Consider the following 25,599-nt stretch of genomic DNA (forward strand, 5'->3'; position numbering starts at 1 on the left):
CAAAACACTTTTATTTTCTAAAAGTTTCCTTGCATTTTTTGTCAATAAAATTTACGCTTTGTAGAGCAATTTTAATAGCAAAATTGCTTTAATTTTTTTTGTTTTATACCTACATTTTAAACACCATTTAAGATCAGTGTCGATGCTGATTTAAACTATTTGGTATTATCTTAAATAAGTTGCAAGTCAATAATGAAATATGAAGTAATATTCTTTCAAATCAATATTAAAAAGTAAGTTGCAAGACTCGGTCAACGCAGGAGTAATGATATGACTGAAATAATAGAGGTACATAGCAACAATTTTACAAATACCTTTTCTTTTGAAAGGCCTTTTTTGGACATTTTATGCTTATTAATGAAATCTCAACCTAGCTTTTTTTCTTCACCTGGAAAGTGGGCCTCACTATAAAGAGCATTGTTTGTGTAATGCATGCCCCTTCTGAAAAATTAACAAAAATAAGGACCCAAGTCAGAATATCGCATTTATATCACGTTACAGACGCCAAATGTTGCATGCAAATCTTAATCCTCAACAACTTCGAACGCTGCTGCTCTTCATATCGTTCCTTCTTCGATTGGCTACTCAGTCCAGTCCATTCCTCACTTTCCCCGGACGGAAAAGCGCGCGTTAAGAACTGACCAATGGCACTCTTGATGACAAACTCGGGTGTTTGACTCATCATACGAACTGGCACGCGTCTGGGAAGTGCCTCGTTCTTCTTTGTTGTCACTTTAGCGTACATCAATAGAAACTCTCGAATCATATTTACCTGGGCCAAGTTTTTGGCTTCGTCTCTATGCTGTGAAATTTCCGGGCAAGAGATGGCGAATTGCTTGCGCGAAACTTTTCTAGAAGACAAGGTGGATATATATCCCTTGGTAGTAGCAGGCCGAATGACTCTTGTTTCTCCTGTCTGTATTTCTAGCTTTGGCCTTCTAAGGATGGGAGAGTTTACCCTTCTTTGCGTCTGAATTGACGTGGTGCTTACGCACGATCTTGCAGACGAGATGCGCCTCGCTGTGGGAACTCTTTGTTCTTGACGTGCAAGTTTTCGTGGGCGCGCTCGAGGTTGCGGAGAACTGGTCGGAATGTGGCTTTTCTCGGAAGTTACAGTTCCTGCGCTCGTTGAGCGCTCGCGGCTTACCGAAACTCGTCGAGAATTCGCCGATTTAACACTTCGCACGTCGCTTTCAAACGATTCCTCGACTGCACTGTCGTTTTCCGCTAATTGTTCCAATTGTTCTTGTCGATATTGATCGGCAGTCGCACCCTGTTGTTCACTGATTGTTTTCTCAAGATTTGCTATGTCATATCCCGACTCGGATCTTACAAAACGCACGCTGCTTCTTCGTCTCTTGATTATATTTTGCAGCGATTCCTTCAACTGCGGATCAGTGAATTTGTTGAGTACCTCTTTTTCTTTCAATGAAATCTCTTCCTGAGGATATATCTTTTCGGGATCTAATACTCCATGTTCTGCCTCACCTGCGATAAAAGACGCTTCTTCGCTGCCGCAGTTAGAGTTTTCCACATCCGATTTGTTATCATGCTCAATGTCAATTTCTGGAATTGGAGTCTCGTTTTTAAGATTTGTACATGCTATTGACGTAGAATTCTTCCCTAAGTCCATTTCTGCATAATCCTTGACGTTATTTTCCACAGTTATGCGAGGAGTTGGAGCGGCCATGTGCCTGCTATAAAGATTCCTCGTATACTCATTTGGACAGCTGGGCATTTGTTTCTTGGAGTTTGATGGTGCCCCTCGCGACTCTTTTCTGCGGTACTTTTTCTCCTTTTCAATTCTCTTCGTAAAAAATTCTGTACGAGCTGAAGAGTTTGAAACTCTTCCTAAAGACTTCGCCGAGCTGTCTCGCTCACCTCGGGCTTGTTTTCTTGTTGAAAGTTGTTTCAATCTTGCTTCGGGACATACTGTGTTATAGCCGTCATTTTTCAGTTGATTTTGCAAACTTTTTCGCATGGACTTCATTTCAAAGATGACCTCGTGTGGATCTCTTAGTTCTCCCGATGTCGAAAATTCGTGTACCGTGCTAGCCTGGTGTAACCTTTCCAAAATGGCCACTTTCTTTGCGTTGTTAGCGACCATCTTTTCCCTGGCTAAATTTAACCGGTTAACAACGCTCCCTAAAGTAACATTCTCTCCCTCTCGCTGTTTGTAATTTCTGCTTGTACTTGAAGGGTCCATCACTTTGCTTACTCTACCTTGCGAAATCAGTACTTTCCAGGAATTGTAATGGTTTAATGAACAATTATGGCAAATAAACACATTACTTTGACAAATCGCCTCTTTGTATGTTGTAACGTTGCGCCAACGTTGCACATTCAGTTGTTTCAGCGCGCCAAGCGACAATTTAATCGACAAAATTCGGTGCTGTCACTTTGTTGTTACTGTTGTTCGTCTACCCGTTGGTTGCTACGTTGGTTGGTAAAACCTATCGACTCAAGAACTTTGGCGCTGCAGTCATCCCGAGAAAGCACACTTTTAAACAGAGATTTCTTTCAGAAAAGTTGTTCTCTCAATGCTCTCGATTAAGGGCCACACATTCGCACAAGTTGAACTAAGCCTTGGTAGATAGTAAATATATCACACGATTTCACATGAAAATTAGCGTTGCCTTTAGAATGTTCTGACTAATTGAACCTCATTTGCACGTTAATCCCAAGCTGGAGATTAAGCTACAATTGTTCAGACGACGACAGCTTGTTTTTATGCGTAATTCTTTTGTATTATGGTGGCACAAATGGACAAAGCGCGATTCAACATGAATGTTTTATATCTTTTATTCTCGTGTCATTGCTGAAAGAACTGTTTTTCGGATGTTGTAAGTCTGAACGTTACAGCTGTCTCAATCGCGTAAGATTAGAAGAACTTATGTTGCGAGGCTCTAAATGAAATCAGTTTACATTTACGTGATACATGACACGATATTGTTTGTGTACCTAGAGAGAAATCAAGGCTTAACATCTCTGCCCGTTAAACAAACATTACTTTAGCGAAGCTCATGAGGATGACAGGGATGTCATCGTTAATTAACGGGCTTTAATTCAAAGGAATGATCATGGGAAAGATATTGAAACAAATTTAACAACCTCATTTGGCAAGTAGTTGAGATTGAGTGGAAACGGCCGATTTTGAACGCTGAATGCTACAGTCTATTAACTTGTCGAGTGATTTCCGCAGTTGAAACAGACGCGGCAACCCTCGCAATTGCGTGTACGTGGACATTAACAAATTGATTTTGCAGAAGCAGCCGCACAAAGCTACAAACGTTCACTGTGTTATGTTGTAGTTTTTAGGAAGGTTGAGCGTTTTAAAGGTGCTTAATTTAAAAGGTTCTTTAATTAGTTACGTGGGAAGTCGAAAAAAGAGAAGAAAATCTGCTATCAAATTTTTAAGGTGATCGCCTTTAGTAACAGATCTTGCGCGCAAAATTGCACTCGGATTTTGAGCGTTGCAGACTAATTTTTCTCGCCCCAAGGTCCGCTTTCCAAGCGCGTAGAAGTCTTAGAATTAGAAGCGAGCTGCACTGTAGAGTGTAGAATAGATTAATTACAGCACGTGTATACTAAGATGAAAGCCGCCAGAGTCGCTGGCTCTTTTTATTCATTAAGAGTTTCACATTTACCGATGACCCCACTTGGGAAATAATTAATTGCTTCCGTCTCTGTATCACTTTGTCTAATCGCCTGAGTACTTTTGTTTAGCGGGATTTGTACAAACAATACTTTAGAAATCTCGAGAGTGATGCGTGCCTTGGTATGCAAACACGATACGCCGATGTGTTTGATTTCTGTCCGTAGTAACCAAAGGGTAAACATTTCAAAGTTTAAGTTTGCGAAAAATTCAACAACGGCGTGTTGTTTGAAAGAAACTAGCAGTTGAAAAGGTTGTTGTGCTCTTGACTTTTTCCAGCGACACATTTTTTGTACAATTTTTGGTTGACGCGCGTTGAAATCACCTCGCGTGTGTGTTGGATTTGAAAATGGATCAAGAAATATTGGAGTTATATCTCCCTTCTGGAGACCCTGCGCGAGGCAAGCGAGAAGCCAGCGAATGGCTAGATCTTAAAAGTCGAGTGGAAGAAGACAAATTCCGTAAATTAAGCGCTGATTTGGAAAGGAGAAGGGCACGAAGGTTTCTTTACCACTCAGAGGAAGAGAGAAAAGTGGTTAAAGAACTGAATAACTTGCAGAGAGACAGGCTTCGATTTGAACGAGAGAAACAACTCCGTCAGCGCAATTCCTTTTCATCCTCGAGTGAAAGGCGACATTCAACGAGGAAGCCATTGTCAGAAGTCAACACGCAGCTACTGATGAACCAGAAGTCGTTTGGTGGCTCTGCCTCGCTGGCTTTCGATCCCACATTAGAGAAAAGTTCTCGCCCTTCACGAAGAACAGGCAAGGAACAGACCGTAAGCTATGATACGGTTAGAAAGGCTTCGAAGGATTTGAGCGCGTCAAACAGTTCTCCTTACCTTGACGAGGAAGATGTCAGGCAATTCCACAAGTTGTGCAAGTCTGCCGCGAAAAGCGAGTGTCGCCTCTGGGGAGCCGCGTGGTTTTACGCAAAGAAAGAGCAAGACATCGCCGAGGAGAGTAAAAAACGCTGGACCGCGCCTTTACTCAAAACCGAAAAAGAGAAAATGAGAATCTTAAGCGAAAAAGGAGTTGCTCTTTTAGAATTCGGATTGGAGAGGAATCTTCAAAGTGGGAACTTTGGAAATGACACTAGAAATACTTCGAAAAATGCGAGAGCGGAAAATGGTGTTAAAATGCCGGACAAAAAGGGGAAAAAAAACTCCAAAGAAACTGCAATGGGATATACAGCCGGAAGACAAGAGGTTAACTTGCCACAAAGCGTTTAGCCTTCCGCAAGCAATTGCTCGAGAGCAGGAAGAGGAAAGCTCTACAGATGAAGTGTCCCAAAACAAATCAAGGCTGTCCTCAGTAGATTGTAAACATATCACCTCAAGCTTACTCAAAGAAGGCGCTCAAGAGAAAACTGCAAACGTTCAAAGAAGAGTCAAACAGTTTTACCAGAAGAACGAACTGAAACTTCGAAAAATACCTCTGTTTATCGCGTGCCAGTTATTTCTGAACTCGAGATGGAAAAGGGCAGTTCCACTTCAAGTGAGAAATCGGAAAACTATCCCAGACGAAAACGAGCTGTTTTCTTTTTGCCTAGCTTGACGAAGGAAATGATTTAGAAGTTAAAGGAGCTACGTCACGCGGTTTTCGCATCTTGAGAAGTTATGCCGAAATTTTTCAAGTTCGTCGTTTGTAATCCGTATCAATCTTCTACATACTTGTTCCTTTATAGTTTATTATTATCTCTATAGCGTCTGTATACCTTAGTAAACTATTATTTTGAGGTTTTCGCAGTTAATTTAAAGGTAATTTTGTAGGATACGTGGCCAAAATACCTCATACCTGAATACCGTGTCTGAGCTCCTTTAAGGTATTCAAGCACAGGTGACGGAAATTCAAAAAAAGGGAAGTTCATTAAAAATCTCTGGAATTTTTTAAAATTATTTAAGCCATATTGATATAAAACTGCATTTGCTTTCTCAATATCGTGCCACTGTGCATGACAAACATCGCTGACATTTTTGTCTGCATGGCTAATGAGTTTGAGCAGTAGCTTTTTCACAACCACTCTCATAAACCGCCGAAAGATAACTTCGCGACGGATCGGATCGGATCGGAAGGGATCGGTATGGAAGGTTGGAAAATCTTGATCCGACTGCACTGATTAATTTAGCTTAAGAACAGTGGCATTTAAAAAATAAATGACCTTATGATCCTATCCGAGTCCGTCTGGTCGATCCGTTCAATTTTCTCAATGCTCAGTTAATTCGTTTCCTGTTGGAATCGAAGATAGCCATTAGCTATTTGCTCGCATTTGCCAACAGCCTCTCCAAGGTGGCTAGCTAACGCTATTTTCACAAGTGAATCATTTATGAGACAAGTTTTACCCGATCAAAATAACTCTCTGTTTATTTGTTCTATTTTTGCGTGTTGATACGGAACAACACGCGACAAGTTACCTACTGAAACAATTCGAACTTCGCAAAGTAAAAGAGTCGTGGTTTTTAATTAATATGAAAGCAACTTTCCAAGGACCTACCAGAAACGTTTCTTCGATGAATGTGTTAATAGGTGAAAAAGTACCAGAATGACCTATGATCGATGGTATTGTTTTTATATCCAAAACAGATTCCCATAACTTTTTGCACGATTTCATCATGGGTGTGCTAGCCAGAATTTTTACAACTCTTTTTCAGTTTTTTAAAGGTGAAAGGTTTTTTAAAAGGTAAATCACATGAATTATGCGGAGTTATCTTTATATACCATAAACATATTTCTAGTACAACTATTGCAGCACCTTTTGGGACTGAATTTTAGAGCCACGTTTACCGCAAACGGCAAACGGCTAGAGGTCACGTGACCAGAGCTAGAGGAGGTATTCGAACGTCAAGAGGTAGGTCGGTTTACCTCAAACTTCATTGCCTTAAATTTTATTTTATACCAAGTACAAATGTTGAGATAGAATAAAGTAACCCTTTTTCTATAAGTTGGTTATAGTTTTTAGGCAAATAAGCAATTACCTAGCCTTTTGCTGTTCTGTGTAGAAAGGCAATATCCTACATATAAGTGGAAATCCAATATGGCGGCGGTTTAAGTTGAATTTGTGTTTTTGATGCTTTATTTTAAAAAGCTACACATGTTACAAAGCATACAATTTTCTTGTCTAGTGTTTTTTTTTTGTTTTTTTTTGATGGCGTAATTTTGACAGTTTCCAATGCATTGACAGGATAATGTCCATTCGCTCCAATTTGCTACAATCTAAATCGACCAAACGTCCAAACGGCGAACGGCCGGAAACGTCTAACCTAAAACCGCAGTTACACGTTTGCGGTAAACGTCGATCTTAAGTTCTCTATTGAAGCGATACTGAACCGGCTGCAAAATCGCGCGGCCAGAGTCGATCGTTTTAAAATTGCCTTTTGATTCGAGCTCAAGAATTTTTAAAATAAATTATCGACAAGTTGTATAAACGTTGCTCAGAAACAATAGACGTTACTGCATAATGTTTTGAGAAATTCAAAAGCTTAGCTCGGTGTCAGTTAGAACAACTTTTCGGCCCTCCACATGTAAAAACTATACATTTAATTAGCAACAATTATTTGTTATCGACAAGCAGAATGTGAAAAAAGTTGTCTACAGCTGAACGCTAATTTTTAAGTTATCCACAACTAAGACGTTTGCCTTTTCGAAAAATGAAATTGCTTTAGTTAGTTTTTGACCGTTTTCCCTTGTGTGGGAATCATTGTTTAGTTGTGGACAATTAACTAATCTCGCCAAACAGAGTGAGATCTGGGCGCGAGATTAACAACTAGCGAAACTGCTTTCTCAGTGGACATTGGTTTGAGCATACGCATTGTGTTTGAGCATGCGTATTGAGCGTTATTTCCCAAGGCCTCTCTGACCCGACTTGGACATCGACAACTAAGAATCCCGATGCGTGAAATGCCCACATCGGACACAATTTGTTGTCGACAACTAAACGTCTAATCTGTTACAGTGACTCTAATCTGTTACAGTGACTCTTCTCTGGAAGAATCTGCCCAAGGCATGAGAAATGCTTGCGCTACTGGACAGTTTAAACAATATCATCGGAATTTCCACTCGGCAGTCACGTTATTTGAGCAGTTTCTTTTTTATTTTTTTTGTTACCTTTTAACTTTGATGATTATATTATGTTGTTACATTAAATATATATTAAAAAAACAACTGTATGCATAAAAAACTATGTGCACCACACAAGAGATGTTGTGAATATTTATGTCTTGACTTCTATGACAGCACTAGTTTATTTTTCATAGGTAAAATATTTCATCAATAGTTGGCGGTATTTATGTTTCTTCATTCATGAGAAAGAGCCTTACCCGAAGGCAGGGATTTTTGTTTTGAATAATGATGATGCATGGCTGGCTACAAGTTTCAATTCTCAAAATGATCAATTCACAGAACGTGCTCGCTGGTTCGGCACTGCGCTTGCTTTTGTGATGTCGCAACCCACATTAAAGAGCATCGCTGGTTAGAGCAAATATATCAATTCTTCTCGAATTACTACTACTCGTATAACTATATTTGTCGTAATTCTGTCTTATCCGTTTTATTAACTTGAGGTCCTTGTGCGACTAACGTATTAAAGCTTTTAACTAAATTTCGTATTCAATTTGATATCGTTGCCTAAAACAGCGACTTCCAGATTTGAACAGCTTTGCGAATTCTTAGATAGGCAGCGTGTTAGTTAGCTATTTTCTGCTGATGTTTGTGCAAAGATAAAATAACAATAGGGAGGGAAAATTAACGTTGAAACAGCTGCATTTGTGGTTTGTTTTGCAAATTGCTTTAATGGACCTTTCTTTGTTGAGAATTCTGTTGTTAACTCGTAGGTTTTACTCCGTATCATAGACCTTGAAACATCGTCTGCAAGAAACAGCGATATCCGTGAATGTGTATGCCGCTAAAACGCGTTACTGAACGTGCTGTAACTATTTCACTCTGAGCGAGTTGAACTGATCATACGCTTCGACAGGGAACCAATCAAATGGTGCTAAGCTTGTGAAATTCAAATATAAGCTAACCACACACTGTTAACGACGGAAAACAAACATGGCTCAAAAAATAAGCGCAGTGTTAACTTTTTATGTTTGGCGAAAACGAGCAACTGTAGAATGAACTTCAAAGTTAATTATTTTGGCGTCTTTTAAGCGAAATTCTCGCGCTTGGTTCTGAAGGATAAAAAACATCGACAAAAGAGATGTCCTTACATGAATTATCAAGGGAAAAAAACACCCGTTAAAACAGTTGATCCATTAAAGCTAAGCTTCTTAATTTAAATACGACAAGCTCATTATATCCATTTTGTTTTTGTCGTGGGGATTTACCAAATGTTTCTTCGCGGTATTTCTAATAGAAATCGGTTGACTTCCAGTAAAGGTCAAAATATTTTTTCAACATTGTGCTCATTCGTGGAACTGTAACGGCAAAACACGCCCAGCGACTAAAAGAGTATATATTTTTTTGCATTTTACTTTCCTTCCGGCGTTTTCTAATATCTGTCACATTACACTTGATACCTGTTTTTACAATTTTTTTGCTATAAACATTTTTACTTTGTCTGTCATCGAATCATCGAGTACTGAGTCCTTGGGAATTAAATGCGTTGCCTCACAACCGCACATGATATGGGTCGCGCGAACTGCAATGGTGTAGAAGTAGAAATAAAAAGGAATGCATTAGATTGTTAAGGGGGAGTCTACAACCTGCTGGGTCAGCCTGTGTAATAGTGAATTAATTAAAAGATCCAGTCGATAGTACGTTAAATGAAAAAAAAAAAAAAAAAAAAAAAAAACCTTTTATCAGATAGTGACATTCTTGATAGAATGCCTACTGGCAAGACTAGGACATACGAACACTTTGTTTTTGACATGTTTTTCTTTTGGCAGAAAACTCCTATCATGCCTATCAACGATATTTGCTTTGGAAAAAAATAAAAATAATTACGGACTGTCGGGATATTGGAAGGAGATCGGAACGTTCGTAAATTCCTGGAATGTGCTTATTTTAATTAAATCGCTCAATGGTGTAATATCAGGCGAAAGATGTTCTCCGTGTTAATTTTAACGAACTAAAGCTAAGTTGGCGCTTGTTTTATTTTTCTTTCTCTACTGCCAACTTGGCTCGAGTAGATGAAAGCTTTCGTCTCGGACTGATTGTCAAACAGTATTATTTATTGTTACTTATAAAAATATACTTGCGTTACTCTAGAATTAAATTAATGTTGTATAATTTTCTTACCCGTTTGGTTTTAAAATGGCAGGCCAAATTTTAGTTTTCGTAAGACAAAGAGTATCGTAGGTCGCATTTCTGTCCTAACCATGTATAAGCAGTTTACTAAGCAAAATGTTGAAACTGAAGAGGCAATTAAAAAGGAAATATAAACTAGAGACGAGCATCATCTTTCCGTGAGCCTTGTTTGAGTATTCCATAGCTGAAAAACCACTGATACCTTTGTCTCAGTTGATGTACGAAGCGTAGACCTCTGTAGTATCTATTTTATCTTCGTCACTATCATAACATATATTTTGATTGTATGAAGTTCTCGAAGTATTTTCTCTTTCTTCACTCAAGTTATGTTCGTGTTCTAATGGCGTGGGATTTGACGGCCTGTCCGAAGCAACGTCCGTCGAAGAGAAACTGTGATATTCCTCTGTGCTTTTATCTCGTGGAATTGCTATGGTGCCGTTACTACGGTTTTGAGAATTTCGTCCGTAAGACGCGCGTGGCCGCTCGCGGTCTCGGGGCCGCGCGATTTTCGGTGTGCTGTAAATGTCTGGAACTTTCGGCTTGCCAAGGGACGCAAGTTCCTCGATTCCACGAAATTCTTTTCCTTTCAGAAGTGTCGGTCTGCTGAGGACCACGTCGCCCTCTACAGATCTGTGTTTTCTCTGAGTCCGATGCGGTTCGAATCCGAAGTTTGAATCAGAACCGGAATCACTGAGAGAATCTTGCATTTTTCCATTCAAAGGAGGAAGTCTTTTCAATTTGTCACTGCTTATGTTTAAAACTGGATTTGCGGGGCTTTTAAGCAGTCGTTCTTGCTCTACAATCAGCCGCAAAACTGCGGTTGATTCCTCGTCGTTGAATTTACTTCGCGGAGGAATTCTGCGGCAGTTATCAGTTGAATTCTCCATGTTTCGTTGGCTCTTGTCTTACATGCATCACCTCTAGTGATTCGCACGTTGTGTTTTAACCTGTTGATAAAAGGAAATTTTGCCTTGTGAGATCATTGCATTTGTAACACAACACTGGTTATTGGAGCACTATCCAGTGACAATTTGACCGGAACGTATGACTGAAGATGAAGCCAATTTTCAGTGCTTGAATCTAAGTTTCCGTTAAAGACGCGGTGTTTGAAATATTTCCTTCGCTTTGGTTTTCTTGCAAATGTGTTACTAAATCCGAACTAAAAAAACAAAAGCAATTATGATCACGGAATTTTACCTGTCAAGCCGGGATGAAGCGCTGCGCCGAAAATTGATGGATTAATTTAAAACCGGAGCACGGCATTTTAGTGAAGGGATCGTACTACCTTCTGTTGTTATCGCATGAAAAATTCACCAGTACGTGATGGGTGTCGAGCTGTTTTGTTTAAGTTGCCATGAAAATCGTCTGGCGGGCGTTACGCATCCTGGCTGGTGAATCGACTTTTGTGTGGTAAGAACAATTATTTCTCCATTTATGATGCATTCTTGGTCACGTTAATTAGGTGTTAAAACTCACCATTTGCAGCTCTGTATTATGGCACTGCGACCGAGATGTACATTGGCCCTCGTTTTCCCGAATTTATAAAGTTAGTTCGTTGCCTCGCTTTATCATAGCTAGTCACTGGAAGATAGCTTCTGTTATGAAGTTCTTGACAGGGAGTGTTAATTGTTATTATTTAAGGTCGACTCTTTCGGCTTTGTGACGCTGTTCGCATATAGCACATCTCCCCAGGATGTTGTTAAAAACAACCTTGCCGACAGCTGCACGTATGGAATCACACTGTTTATCTTTCTTGTTGCCATGGAAACAAAACACAGGCGACTGCCTTCTCATCAAGGCCGAAAATCAGCCTCGATTTTAGATTTCGGTAACAGTCTAGCGGCTCTTAGTGTTTGCCACGATGTGATTAAAACAAAAATACGCACTCGTTGCGAATAGTTATTTATCTAAAAGACGACACCCTTGAGAATGGCCAAATTGTATTTCAATTTCGTATCAGTCTGATGTTGCACATATGTCAACATGTATAACAGCTTCATAAATTTGAACCTCTCAATAGATTGTTTGTTGGCAAGTATAGTTTAAAAAAAATATCAGACGACTTACTGCGTAGCCATAGCCAACTAAGCCATCTTGTGAAACATTTTTCGAAACTGGCTTTTCAGTGCAACAATTTTGCCTTTGTACTTTGTACTTTGTACTCGGATTTTCTCCGCACACGAAAGCGGAAAAAGTATAAGTATAATCCCTAGCTGTAGACTAGTCCCAGTGAATCCTTTGAGAGAATATCTGCTAAAAAATTCTCGATTTTTGTGAAATTCACTCACGATGTATTCAACAATGTATGAGCAGAAGTGAAAAATCGATGAAAGTCGAAAAAATAACGTTCTCTCAAAGAATTTAAAGATAGTAACAACTGTTATTTGTTATTATTCTTAAAGATTATTTTCGGTTTGTGACCAATGTTTTAAAACCCATTTTTATTTGTATTTCAATGGAAAATTCACGAAGGAAAGTTCGAAAGCACCCCTTGACGAAAGTCGCGTCATCACGTTAGAAAGCCAAAATATCGAATTGTTCTAAAACCACGTGTTTTACGTCAAGCATCTTCTAAAAGTTCAAGGTTGAAGCTTTGTAGAGCTACTCCACTTGATGTTATATGCGTTTTCTTTCCCCTGAGGGTCAAAATTGTGTTTGATGCGAAAAACAAAACAAACTAAACCCTTTACCTTCAATGTGCTTTTTCAAAACCACAATTATATAGCGACGAGTGGGGAACATCTAAGTTGCGCCCCCAACCCACCTCGTTTTGTTTCTTACCTGGTGTTTTCCTAAGTTAGTCAAATTGCTGCAAAGACGTTAATCTTGCCGAGAAGTTTCAGTATGTCTTGTAAACGCGACTCTCACGAGGATATTCAAGCGTTCCCCGGCCCCTTATTACGTCACCGGAACTCTTTCTTGAAACTACAGCTATTTTACATCTTAAAATGTCTCAAATTACTTGAGAAAATTATCTGGCGGCGTGCTGGACGAATGAGATTGCAACTATTCAAACCTGCACTCGACCGTCGTGGCAAAATTTCAAAAGCCTTAAGCAAAGGAAGTAGCTCATGAAACTCCGAGCGCTAGATGGTATCTGCCTCGAAATAAGTCTAGCTTCAAAATTTTATTTTTTTTCCGCGTGGGTTTGATTTGAAACCAAAAGAGGTCAAAAACCATTAGGTATCGAACCTAAAAGATGCGAAATTTTTGTGTTTCGCGCAACGCTCTTCGATTTCAAACATTTAATTAACGAAAGAAATAGACTTCAACTAAGCCTATATACAGAGGAGTCTCTTGGCCCTGGGGCCGTACCTTATCGACTGCATTTAAAAAGACCATTACAAGGCTTCATTACTGACTGCAGGTGAAGATACATTTTCGTCGATAGAGTTGCCTTAAGTTGTAAATAAACTTTGACTCGAGATTTCCCTTATACTTTCGCGCGAAACAGCTTGTTGAAATTAAAATGAAAAGCCTAAAAGGATAAATCGATCAGTATTAAGAAATTATATGCTGTTTTGGGTTTACAACAATTTTGATCTCATACAGACTGTATTTTCTTTTATTTCGCCACAGGAATTTTAATGCCGTTTTATTCTTTTTTTTTTTTTTGAGTTATGAATATTTTGTGCTAGGTTTCGAAAGTAAATTTTTCTCCAATAAGGGCAACAGTGATGGTTGTTGCGGATGGAAATCTATCATTTTCGTTTTTTCTTTTTTTTTTTTTGAAATGAAAAATCTTTCGTTGCTAGTATCAAGATTATTCACATGGAGCTTAAAATTAAAGTGTGAGTTTTAAAAGTTTTTAGATTAGTACTTGCTGTCATGGAAAGTAGAGATGGATATAACAAGGGAGTCGCTAGCTCCCCTGGGGTTACCTCTGCCGTAATTATTTGTGAAGCCAAACTGATTAACATGCTAAATAAGCAGGAATTGAAAGATAAAAAAAAAAAATGGTAATTTTGCTTTGAAGCGTACCTGCTTACACTTTCAATGTGATTTATACGTACTTTAAAAGTTTGGGGCGTCGTGCCAGCGAAGTTCGTGCTTTTAACAGAACGTCAAAAAAGATGTTCTGTAATCATAGATTAATGCTTTTTCTTATGTGTCCACAAGGGGTGGAATCGTTACGAAATAGCTCTGAAAATAACCGCGGCAAAAACTAGAACCAGACTGATGAACCATAGAATTAAATGAGATGACCGTTGCTGGCGTTCCTAGACTTTTGGGTGAATTATTTTTAATCAAACCGAAGGAAAAAACAAACGACAAAAAAAAAAAAACTACAATAAAATTGTACTACATCCATTTTCCTTTTTTGTTTTTTTGTTTTTTGTTTTGCATTTTTAGTTTGTGAACCAAGACACGACGAAGACTCTTACCTGTTATACCGAAAGAATATATTTCGACAATATAATCTTGGTTGATAATTTATTTTCTTGCCACTCTGGTTCAGAAGTGTTTGCAAAATTATTAAAGAGAAGCAACTAAAAACTGAATGAAAAATCCTGCCAGTTTTTGTTTAAATATTACATAAGCAAATTAAAATGTTTTCTTTTCCATTCACCGTAGTCACGGAACATATTCTTGGTTCAATATCATTATGCTATACTGAAACAAACCTGTTGACAATTTCTTTGGGATAAAAAATGTCTTTTTTCTAGTCTAAGAAAGAAAAAAACCGTTCTCCTTCCTAAATTAAACGAGTTAAATTAACATAATTTTTTTGAAACATTCGATGGCATTAGCTTTTATTCCTTTTATGAACCGAGCCGGTTTTTAGAGAAATGTGGAGTTACACAGATGTTAATTTGCTTACATCAAAAGAAAAAAATAATTAGTTTTTCCTTAGATTCGTCCAAACCCAACACAAACAACTTCTAACTTTCAAGCTCCTTGTTGATGTATCACCTCCACACCCGTTGTATGGTGAAAAAAATTATCACAGTTTTAAAAGGAATATTCGGTAACGAAAGCGCTTGCCGATTCGACAAGACCTCTCACGAAATATGTCTTCTCGTATTAATTTGCCTTTTCTTAATTGCTTAGGTTCTGAACAACTTAAGATACAAATAAATTTACGTTCAATTTTCAACTGTTTTCAATTGTTGAAAACAAAAAAAGAAAAAAAAAAAAAGAAAAAGAAAACAGTCAGAAAATGTCTTACCTGTCACCGCTCCATGTAAAAGAACAATTGTGAAAAATGACACGCCCGTAACAAACTCCACGGCTCTGATATAGAATTTCCTTTACTTAAATTATTCATGTTGTATTTTTGATTTGTTGGTGAAATTATCATTAAGTAAGAGAAATACTCGATTTTAACCGATGTTTTTAAGAAGAAGAAATAATAAAGATCTTTTAATGGACCATATATTACTCGTGCGACATCCCGGCGCCATCATGAAAACGCCATGCACCCGAGCAGGCGAAATATATGGAAAGGATCACCCATAGTTGTTGGGATTTCCGTGCATTTTCTTTAAAAGAGATGCTTCAAATTATATATTGTATGATATAAAAATAGGTCAAAGGAAAAGAAAGGACAAAAGATAGGCCAATAAATCTGTGCAGATAAATGAATTTATTAGCCGTTATTTTCATGATGACTGCACGATATTCATGCATGGTAATACGTGTAAATTCAATAGCCTTAAAATTGTTTAGACTTCAAAGACCCGGTTTACCATTTTTGTTTTGGGAACTTTTCATTTTTTTGCATGTGGCTCGCTTTAAATAATAACCTGTAACGATAAGAAAAGTCGCTTGAAAGTAGAAGGTTTGAAGTGATACCAAATACATTTTACTACTCAAACCAACAGAGTTTTTCAGCCTATCAAATAAGTCTAGTGATAAAAGCTTACTCTTTAAAAACTGAACTCAAGGATCGTCTTCAATGATATTTAGGAGTTTCGTGCAGATAACTCAGATAATGAATGAGTTTCGGATATCCAAACGATATTAAATTGACCATCAAGCATTGGAGAAAGATAAAAGAAGGTGGATGACGTCAAATTGATGTTTTGAAGCCCATTTTAAAAGAAATCAACTTTTAATTAGGTCCTTTTAACTTTTGTATTTGTCTCGTGGCATTTGCAATATTGACGTCTTTACAATTTAAAACTACATTCCTGGCCATTAGTTGTTGGAACACCTTCCCTTTGCGCGCTAAAACCCGCGATTTCAACTACGTATGTCCTTGACGTTTTAGAAAAAGATGAATAGAAGCAAGTATAATTGATCCACCTCCACCTAGCAATGTTGAAAGATAATAAAGCTATTCTGAAGATTAGATCGGATGTTGGAAAAAAGAAAAAAGGGACAATAGAAAGTGGTTAGACAGTTGTCTTGGAACCGAACGTGATTACTGAAAAATCATTATTATTGGAATAAGACGTGAATCCTATCTTATCGTCTCTTTAGTTCGAGAATACTGTTCTAGGAGGTGAACAATGCTTGAAACGTGCCTATTCTGAAGCTATTGTCAAGGTTTTTTTTTTTTTCTCAAGATTTTTATCAACATTGAGAGTGGAGAGGGGGGCAGGCGGGCTTACGCGGTCTTGGCCCTAAGAGAGGCTGCCTGTGAAGTCATGTGCCGTGAACTGTCCCAACACTTGTGACCAGAATTGTAGGCCTAAACCACACTTTGGGGCTTTTCTCTGTGCAAAAATTAACCCCTAGTGTAGTCTCTACATGCATCCCTGATGGCAAGTCAGAGTTGTGTTTAAGCCTTTGGAACTGATCTGAACGATTTACGGATATTCTGCCTTGACAAGTGACAAGAATACCCAGGGGTGGGGGGGGGGGGGGGGTTTCCCATATGAAAAAATACGTGGATGCTCGATGGAAATTTTGAAAAGAACCCCTAAGAGGTCCTAAGGTCCGGTTTTGTGGACGCGGCTTGAAATTTGTTTTCTCCTCATTATCTCCTGTTATATGTTTTTCGGCTCAATACCCTAAAAAGGTACTGTAAAGACTCCCGCTGTGGACCTTTTGAGGCTAAACACTCTAAGAGGAACCAAAACCGCCTTTATAACCATAAAAGGTACGACAAGCAGCCCTGCCATTTTTGTGTGGGACCCCCCGGGGCAGGAATATAGAAAGATAACTAACTAGACCATCGTTTCCTGATTTGACACCAAATGTTCAAGGCTGACATCAAAATAACAGTCTGACATCTAGAACAAAGAATTAAATTTCCATTCTATTTTACTCTTCGTTTAAAGTTTGTCTTTTAAACCAATACCTTTTATTTTTCTGAAGGTGAAACACGGGAGAACTTACTTTGTAATTAAATTCCTTGTCTTTGTTTCAGTTAAATAGCTGTTTAAATGCTATTTATCTTTCGATCAGATCAGAGCCACAGCCTCAAATTCAAATGAGACCTTGATATAATTCCATATTGCGGATTCTGAAGGGAACTGCTTGAGTTTTAGACTGAGATATACGTAGCACCACTCCTGAAAGAACTATGTCGTGACATTTTAAGCCATTTTTCGGTGTGCAAGACTACTTCCTAATTGAATGAAAACTCAAATTACAACATAGCTAATAGAGCAGACTGGTTATGAAGCCCGGCAAACATCAAAGGAGCAAACAAAGGATTATGTTGGAAGGCCCGTGACAGTGCACAATCGTTTGTTTTGCGCTCATACACTGTGCATGAATTACGTAACCACCACGTTTCTATTGGTTAGTTCCTCAGTACGGAGTAAACAACTATTGTGTTCTGTGCACCGTCAAGGCCAAAAAAGCGAACAAAAACATTCGGCAAAGAACTTTGTCGGGTTTCATAACCTCTATTAAGGTCATTCCTCTCTATTAAGGTCATTCCACTGAAATAGAACCCTGACTGAGATTTTTGTGAAACTTCGCCTATTTATTGTTTATATTATAGCAACTTAAATTTTGAAATAAAAATGAGGGGTCCCCATGTTCGTTTAGGAGCAACAGCACCTTGTTTATACCCATATAAATCCTTACAATAGCATCATGATTGTAGTCACGATTGCTTCCTAAATTCACGTTTCCGACGATTGCTTTTTGTCCTACACTGAGAATTGGTCCATATTTATTTAACACAGAGAAACTTATTACTCAATTCAAAACAACAGAAAAAAAAATGATAGGTCACCATACTCGTTTGCGAGAAAATGACGATTTACCTCTATGGCGAGGTCCAGCTGTAAACAAAAAGCCGCCATTTTTTAATGTGCGTGCGCTGATCACGCGTGAAATTATGCGCAGTAGGGATGCGCAATGCAATACTAGGGAATGACCTTAAGGTGGCCGAACACAGTTTCGTGCCCGCTTTTGCTGATGCAATTCAGTGCGCGCACAAGGATTGCAAAAAAACAAACGTGCCGTCAATAGAGCGATCATTTTATTTGCTCAACACCCGCAGTATCCGTGCTATTTTTCTGTATAATTGAACGCAGCGTATTGATGGCTTTAGTCTTTTATCACAAAGATATGTTAGAAAAGGTAACGATGCAAAGAACCCAGCAATTCTCAGCTTTTTCTCAGTCACCGAAAGAACCCAGTTAAATGCAGCGCATGCGTAGTAAGTCAAAAAATTGCGATTGAACGAAAATTGCACTCTCGGAAATGCGCCTATTTCTCGAGAACCACTCATTAGAATTTCACGAAATTTGGCACGAAAATACTTTAGGAAATAAGTAAATGGAGTATTGAAAATAATTGAACTTTAACAAAGGAAATTCTAGATATGCTAGTGAACCTTCAACAAGGGATGATTAAAGATCTCTCTGTTAAATTATTAGCAAAATGGTGTCAACTTGTGAGAATCGTTACAAGCTTGTTGCATGCAAATTATAAAGAAAATCTAATGACTAGATTTTCTGCAAATAAACAAAAGCGATTTTAAAGGCCTGTTTATATTTATTCATGTTGCCATGGCAGCGTCACATACGTCAGCTTAACCATCAAAAAACCAAAGTTTGTGTTGTCAACTAGCTTGCTGCCATTTTTTACGACCGAGGGATCAAGGGTTTTAGAGAAAAAGGTGAATGAAACACAGGTATCAAAAACTGTGTTCAGCCACCTTAACTATGATTACAATAACAATTTTAAAGGTATAAAAACACGAAATACGTATATAATGGCTGAATATAAGCAAGCTTGGATTGGTTTATGTCTGGGAAAGGCTACGAAGGGCTATGAAACAACGAACTTGAACAATTGGCAATTTGTTTTCACGGATGTGTACTGAGTTCGTGAAGTCCCTAGAACTATCACATAAAAGGTTACAGTAGTCAAAAAAAAGCAACAGAGCAATTATTTCTCAAATTGAGAAGCTTGCAGCCTTATGCACAATTATGTCATAAGAACAACCTGATTTTTCGATTTAGGAAACGATTGCATTAAAAACGTTCATTTTACCGACTGACCACATTCGGTCGTCTAAGCTTTGTTGAATTTCGCAATGAGAAGAAATTTTAACCAGTCTGCTAACTAAGCATTTGAAACTTTTCACTGGACTCAGTCCTGTTAAACATTCAAATATACAAAGTGTGCAAGGAGAATTTGTCTTAATGTTTTTTATTCCAATTTCGTGCAACCCTGTGTCCTTTCGGAGGTGTTAAAACTTGCCGTCCCTCCTCTTTTCAACTCGCGACTCAAATTGTTCTTTGGAAGACGCGATTAATTTGTACAGCATAAAAGAGTATATATCAATGACAGATTATTCCTTCTTTGAAGAGAATTTGTACTTCTTTTAAGTTAATATGTTAAAACCTTTCAGTTGGAAAATGAATCATCATATGTAATGCGAAATTTCGTTTTGCTTGGGACTGTACTGGAAGAATATCGGCCCTCGGTTTGATCAGTTTATTGACCTCGCAGCACTCTACATGAACTGTAAAGACCTTGGGGGTTGATATTCGTTCAACAAAGCTTTGCACTTAGCAAGAGAAGAGAATCTACAGATTTCTAGTGCCTCACGATATTTTTGTTTTTAAATTTTAATCACTTTCGTAACACGTGGTACTTGCTATATTTAACACTTTTTCGTGACCTCAAAGCTCATGGCAACATGCAGATTCAGTGTTGGTGTTGCTTAGTGATTTCTCTGTAAAACTACCAGCGAAAACCCCGGTTTCTGTCACGATCCGTAGTAAAGACCGTGACAACTCAGGAGTTAACCAATAAAGCATGTTTCCTAAAATAGTCGTTATAAGTAGAATTCAAAAAACTATAATTGGAAGAGGCCACTGCATGGAAAAATCGTTCTCTTACATTGTCTCCCCTTGCGCTTGGTTAATAATTGAGAGATGAGACTGATGTGTTTTTATACATCAATAAGAAATAAGAAGTGAACCACAGATAGTTATTTGATATATAATAAAACTTGCATCGTAGAGACGAAAACGTTAATTATGCAAGTTTCACACTGCAAAATGCGCGAAATCATTTACAAATCATTTTTAGCTTCCTATTCAGATGTAAATTTCAGGTTGCTTCAATTTGCTGATATGGATATCAATTCCCCAAAATTTAAAGCTTTGTATTGACAAATGAGGTTTGAAATACTTACCCACTTAGTTCGCTGTATATTACGAATATTGGTCAATGCGACCTTTGTAATGAACTAGCGAAGTTTTTTCTTATAATTGTGGTTTAAGGGACAAGTATTGCACAGTTTACGCAATATTTAAGTGGTTTGCGTTGATAAATGTTTCTGAAATAACTCGCCATCCTCTAAGAATTTCGATATGAAATGCACAATCATCTATGGTACGAAACGCTACGAAAGTTATCACATCTGTTTCGAAGCAAGCTATAAATCTAGAAATAATAATTGTCTTCGATTTGCTACGAGGCTTGAAAACAACATCTCTTCCTGTCAGTTTCGAGACCGAAAAAGATTTAATGACTCGTTAACAAGCTTGATCGAATTCGTTTTTTTCGGTAGTTCGTTTTCTGTCCTAAAAGCGTTAAAACTTCATCTGCAAACACTGGATTGTTGATAGCCAGTTCTTTTGTCCAGTGATTATGAGGTAGAAAGTGGCTGTAGATTAAACCAAATTGGCAATATTACCACTTCCAAGCTGAAACTGTTGCTAATCAGTTCATGAATTCATTGAAAATTCAGTTGTTTGAAATTTATTCTGCCTTGTTTGAGTTTTTGTCCTTGTTAAAACTAAAACGGCACAAATGCTTGGGTAGCCGAGACGAAATAAAGATCAAAATGTGTAGATGGGCAATATGGGAAAACGAAAAATGTTTGCTTTTGTTGGGTATATTTTAAACTGTTTCGACAACCTTGTTTATCCACTTCACTCCGCCTTCAATATTGTCATTTGAAGATTGAAGTTAGAATCAAAACAGACTGAAACATCCTTGAAAGTAAATTTGCAATGCCTGAAGTTTATCTACTTTCTCCGTTACTCGTATGCTCACTTAATAATTGTACCATTAAATCGTTCACGTTTTCCTACTTTAGTTATCAATAATACTTTCGTTATAGCGTTCTCGGAAGTAAAACTAGAGGCAGCCAACGTCTTGGGTACAAACAAAATTTGTTATACTTACGATTGAGATAACTTTTGCGACGAACAGTGTTGACAGTGTTGAAAATCTAAACAGATTTTCTAGTTTCCCACAAAATCTTTCTCCAGGTATTCGTTGCAGGACGAAACTAAGGCAACCCACACAGCTATCGCTTTCCCTTGTCAGAGCAAAACAAAGCTGACCGCCTTTAAAATACACCTGTACCAAGTGATTAAAGTTAATCCTTTTTAAAACCGCATAAAATTGCTCGCTACTTTATTAATTTTTTTCCTGGGCGATTGGCGTGATATGGCAATATCAATATTTTGCACTTCTTTTACACAAACAGCAATGGAACACTACAATGACCAGCTAATTATTTCGGATATCTATCAAAAGACGTTTTACTTTTTGATATCTCTACTTTCTTCCATTGCTATTGACGCGTTGAAAACGTGAAGAGGTTCAAATTTATTCTTAATCATTTCCATTGCGGCATATACATCTGAACGACGTGTGATTTTTGCCGGCGCAACTTTCCACAGAAGGATGTTAACACCTCGCTCTTTTCTTCCCGATGACTGATTTTAAATATTTGCGGTGTACAAGACTTCTAAATTTGCATTTTTAATCTTGAGAAGTCCTTTTATTGGGTACAAGACAATGACAATAAACATAATAAAGTTCTTCTTTAAACAGAAATCCTGCTTTTAGTTTATCTTTAATGCCTAACTTCCGATCGCAGCAGTACAGTTTTTTACCCCTAGATGTGACAGGCTTATTTTGAACTGTAATTAAAGCACGAGTTTAGCGATACCTCCAGCTGTAAATAGTTTTCGGCGGAGAGACAATTTGGATGAAGTTGTAATTAAAAATGAATATATTAAACAAGATATGTTTGAACTGCTTGATGTCAAGGTATGAGAGATCATCGCAGCTGAACTTTACTTATGCAGTTGCGAGAGTAGCCCTATAAAAAAAAAAAAAAAAAGAAAAAGAAAAAGAAAAGAAAAAAGAAAAAAAAAAAAGAAAAGGAAAATGAAAGGAAAAAAATCTTTCAGTCCATACCCCTCAACGAAAATTTCTCTTTCCCAAAAAGCAGTTTCTCACCCAGACATTTGCAGACACTAATATTCAAAGTTTTCCCTGCTTGCGCATGCCTAACCGCCATCTAGCCGCAGAAACATTCTCTCGGCCTCTCCTTTAATGCAATTCAGTAAAATTCAATTAATTCTCTGTTTGCAAATTATATTTAGTCTCTCAATGTGCACAGACGGGACTGTCACCTTTTGAAATCATCCTAGTTTTTCTTCGGTTCGTAATGTTGTCACATACAATGCCTTCGTCTTTGTCACTTTATCTATACAGTTCGCCAATGCCTAGATGTACACTGCTTCGCGGAGAGAGACTTTGGGCCGGCTTTTTAGAGAGAAATTTTGATTCCAGTTTTGTAACGATTCGGTTTACATCGTTTGTCCTTCAGTTCTGAGTTTGAATATTCTCAAACCACACAAAAATAAGCTGTCAAAAGAATGCATTTTTATACACGAAAAATTAATATTTAAATGTCAAGCCAGAGTAAGCGTTAATTAACGGTTTCTGAACAACCCGGCCCTAGTTCAAGGATAATTAAAACTGACTGACCCGGCGAGTTGTCTAATTTGAAGCACTCTGACCTAATCGGAGTCCGCAGTCTACCTCAACTCGCCCCTTATCTTTCTTTCTGATTCAGTGTTAAATTGAGACAGCGTCAGTCCCAGTTAATACGTCAGGTTTATCGCCCATGCAAGCGGCTTTACAGGTATTTTTATAGCCCATAAAAACATTCACGCAACTCGCGTGGCACATTACATGTGTAGGAACTGGGTACTATGTCTAAACATAACATGACAGGGATTACCTTATTAGGAATAATCTGTATTCGGACTATATCTCTCTCAACCTTCATCTTCTCTTACAAAGAAATTATGACTTGATCGTTGTTCGGAGTTAAAGAGTTACAAAAAGAGCATTAGAGCGATTTTCAAGACTACTCAGCCAATCTCAAACCGTATCGAAACCAAAACCAAAACCAAAACCAAAGTAATTGTCTAATTACTTTCCACACTCAACTGAAAACCGCTCTATACCCTTGCCAGCCCTGGTTGAGACTTTGCCAACTTGTAAAACTAACATAAACTGGCGAGGAAGCAAAACAACAGCAGCAGTCATAACAAAACACTGGCCAATTACTTCTAAGAAATGATAATGTTGTTAATTCTTCCATTTTCCGACATAGTTTGCGACAGTATGTAGTGGTTTTAATGGTGTTGTTTTTATTGAAAATATCAAATGCTTATTGATTTCACTGCAACTTTTGTCATCCCTACATGACATCGTGGGAAAGGTCTAAAAGAGTGTATCCCATGAGCGTCGAAAACGTAAGGCTGTGACGAAAATGTCGCTGAGTGCCACCAAATTTTTCTTAGTGCTAAAAAAAGTCAACTAAGTAACATTTTGGAGAAGGCTGTAGGAATCTTACTGTAATTTGCTATGTCTTTTTACATCGCTGTGCTAAAATGTGAATACGAGTAACCCAAGATGATATCTTGATTTTTTTACGTTTCTATGACAACGAGAATAGAATGAAGCTAGGGGTTTGAGCTGAAGAAGTCACATTAATTCAAGAAACTCATTGAAGTTCGAACCTGTTTATTTATTCGCTGTTGAAAAACGAAATCTCTGAATGAAACGGAAGTTTATGCCGCTTTTGAATACTTTAGTTTCGTACTGTGTTGTTCTCACAAGCGGTTTCTTAATTACTTTTGCAGACGGAACTGCCGAACGCGAAACTTAATTGAAAACACAACCGTGCACGCGAGGTCGATTGAATAGGCTGATAACATCGAGAAATTAAAAAGCTAAGCTCGTTATTGTTGAAGTGGACTTTCAAATCTGACCTTTCATTCTACACATGTTGCGAACCAATTACGGGCTTTCATAAATACATACTCTTCCCCTCGTTTTCAAAATGAGCTGTTGACGACGCTTTTGAGACGATTCGTATAATGTCGGCCGTTTCGCTTTTACACTTTACCGCTAACACGATTTAACGGATGACTCATAACAATGGAGTTGCCGTCCCGAAAATTAGCAGCTACAAAATTCATTTTGCCTTTGTAAAAATTTGAACAAAAAAGTTGAAGGATGGCTCATATTATTCTATGAATGTTTTTACTTTCCTTTCCATGTGGTGTAATGTTTCCAACATTTTGCCTTTCTTCTAACGATTTCACTGTTTTTTCTTTGTTTTAAACGTCTTTGCTGAAAAATTCCCCTCAGGCCAATAAGCGGTGTTTATTATTTTTTCGATTTGTTGCTCGTTATTGCAATTAGACCAAGAAATTCTACGGGAGTGAAGATATAAGATCGGCGATTTCTTTCTTTTTCAACTCTTTCCCCATGTTTGTATCTAAAATTCAGGCGGTGATTGCAAATGGTCGAGCACAGTTGATCTGCCTGTGAGAATCGTCTATAGTGACTTCACTTGAAATCGTGATCAACGGAGAGATTTTGCGTAGCTAGAGTATGAAACAAAACAGCATTTCAACCAGATTTTATTTGGTCTACTAGTTGGCATTCACTGAAACACAAGGCTAGTGTTGTTGCGAACAAAATCGTCATATAATAGAAGTTAGAGTCGAGATTCTTAGCAAACTTTGTCGCGACATTTTCGACAAGAATTGGAACACAATTTCTGTGCTGTCACGAGAACAATACAACAGACTTGACCATGTCAAGGTCGTGGACCGCCGTATATTGCAAGCAGCTTTAACTTTACCTTACGGGCCTTAAAGCAGATTAACGATGACAGCTTCACATTATGAGAACAGGTAAGGTTTAATACGTGTTTAGCCCGCAAAGATCATTGAACTGGCTAGCGCGAGACCTTCAATTAGATGCTTTTAGGTTTCGATGAAGAAACGCCCAATGTTTCTCTTATAGTGCTTTTCGTCCATAGTAGCCAGCTATAAATGAAACACCGCAATCTTACCTTTTACTTTTTCAGTCCAAAGAGAGTTGCTTCAGTCAAGTCTCTTCCTTCCCTTCCTTAGATTTCGTTGCTACGATGCGCTCATTTTACAAGTCCTCGCTGAGCGAAACTGAAATATCCAACAAGCACGCAAAGTTACTTCAGATTTTGTC

At 38.0% G+C, this 25,599-nt stretch overlaps 2 protein-coding genes and 1 pseudogene across 5 annotated transcripts; 1 reads left to right on the forward strand and 2 right to left on the reverse strand.

Moving 5' to 3' along the window:
- Positions 1 to 338: 338 nt before the first annotated feature.
- Positions 339 to 2,208, reverse strand: LOC145485130 (uncharacterized). The gene has a single exon (XM_081463814.1). The coding sequence runs from the start codon at positions 2,204 to 2,206 to the stop codon at positions 491 to 493; it is 1,716 nt and encodes a 571-aa protein (XP_081319940.1). The 5' UTR covers positions 2,207 to 2,208; the 3' UTR covers positions 339 to 490.
- A 1,649-nt stretch (positions 2,209 to 3,857) lies between these two features.
- Positions 3,858 to 5,211, forward strand: LOC145485171 (uncharacterized; annotated as a pseudogene).
- A 1,597-nt stretch (positions 5,212 to 6,808) lies between these two features.
- On the reverse strand, positions 6,809 to 25,599 carry LOC145485209 (uncharacterized). 4 transcript variants are annotated; one of them, XM_081463911.1, is made up of 2 exons: positions 25,448 to 25,599; positions 6,809 to 10,847 (listed from the first exon to the last, which is right to left on the reverse strand). In XM_081463911.1, the coding sequence occupies exon 2, from the start codon at positions 10,785 to 10,787 to the stop codon at positions 10,110 to 10,112; it is 678 nt and encodes a 225-aa protein (XP_081320037.1). In that variant the 5' UTR covers positions 10,788 to 10,847; positions 25,448 to 25,599; the 3' UTR covers positions 6,809 to 10,109. The 4 variants fall into 4 exon arrangements, with proteins under 4 accessions (XP_081320037.1, XP_081320038.1, XP_081320036.1 ...); XM_081463912.1 differs by lacking the exon at positions 25,448 to 25,599 and adding an exon at positions 12,682 to 13,615; XM_081463910.1 differs by lacking the exon at positions 25,448 to 25,599 and adding an exon at positions 11,377 to 11,834.

Source organism: Orbicella franksi, chromosome 4 (genome assembly GCF_964199315.1).
Source record: "Orbicella franksi chromosome 4, jaOrbFran1.1, whole genome shotgun sequence".
Taxonomy (NCBI): domain Eukaryota; kingdom Metazoa; phylum Cnidaria; class Anthozoa; order Scleractinia; family Merulinidae; genus Orbicella; species Orbicella franksi.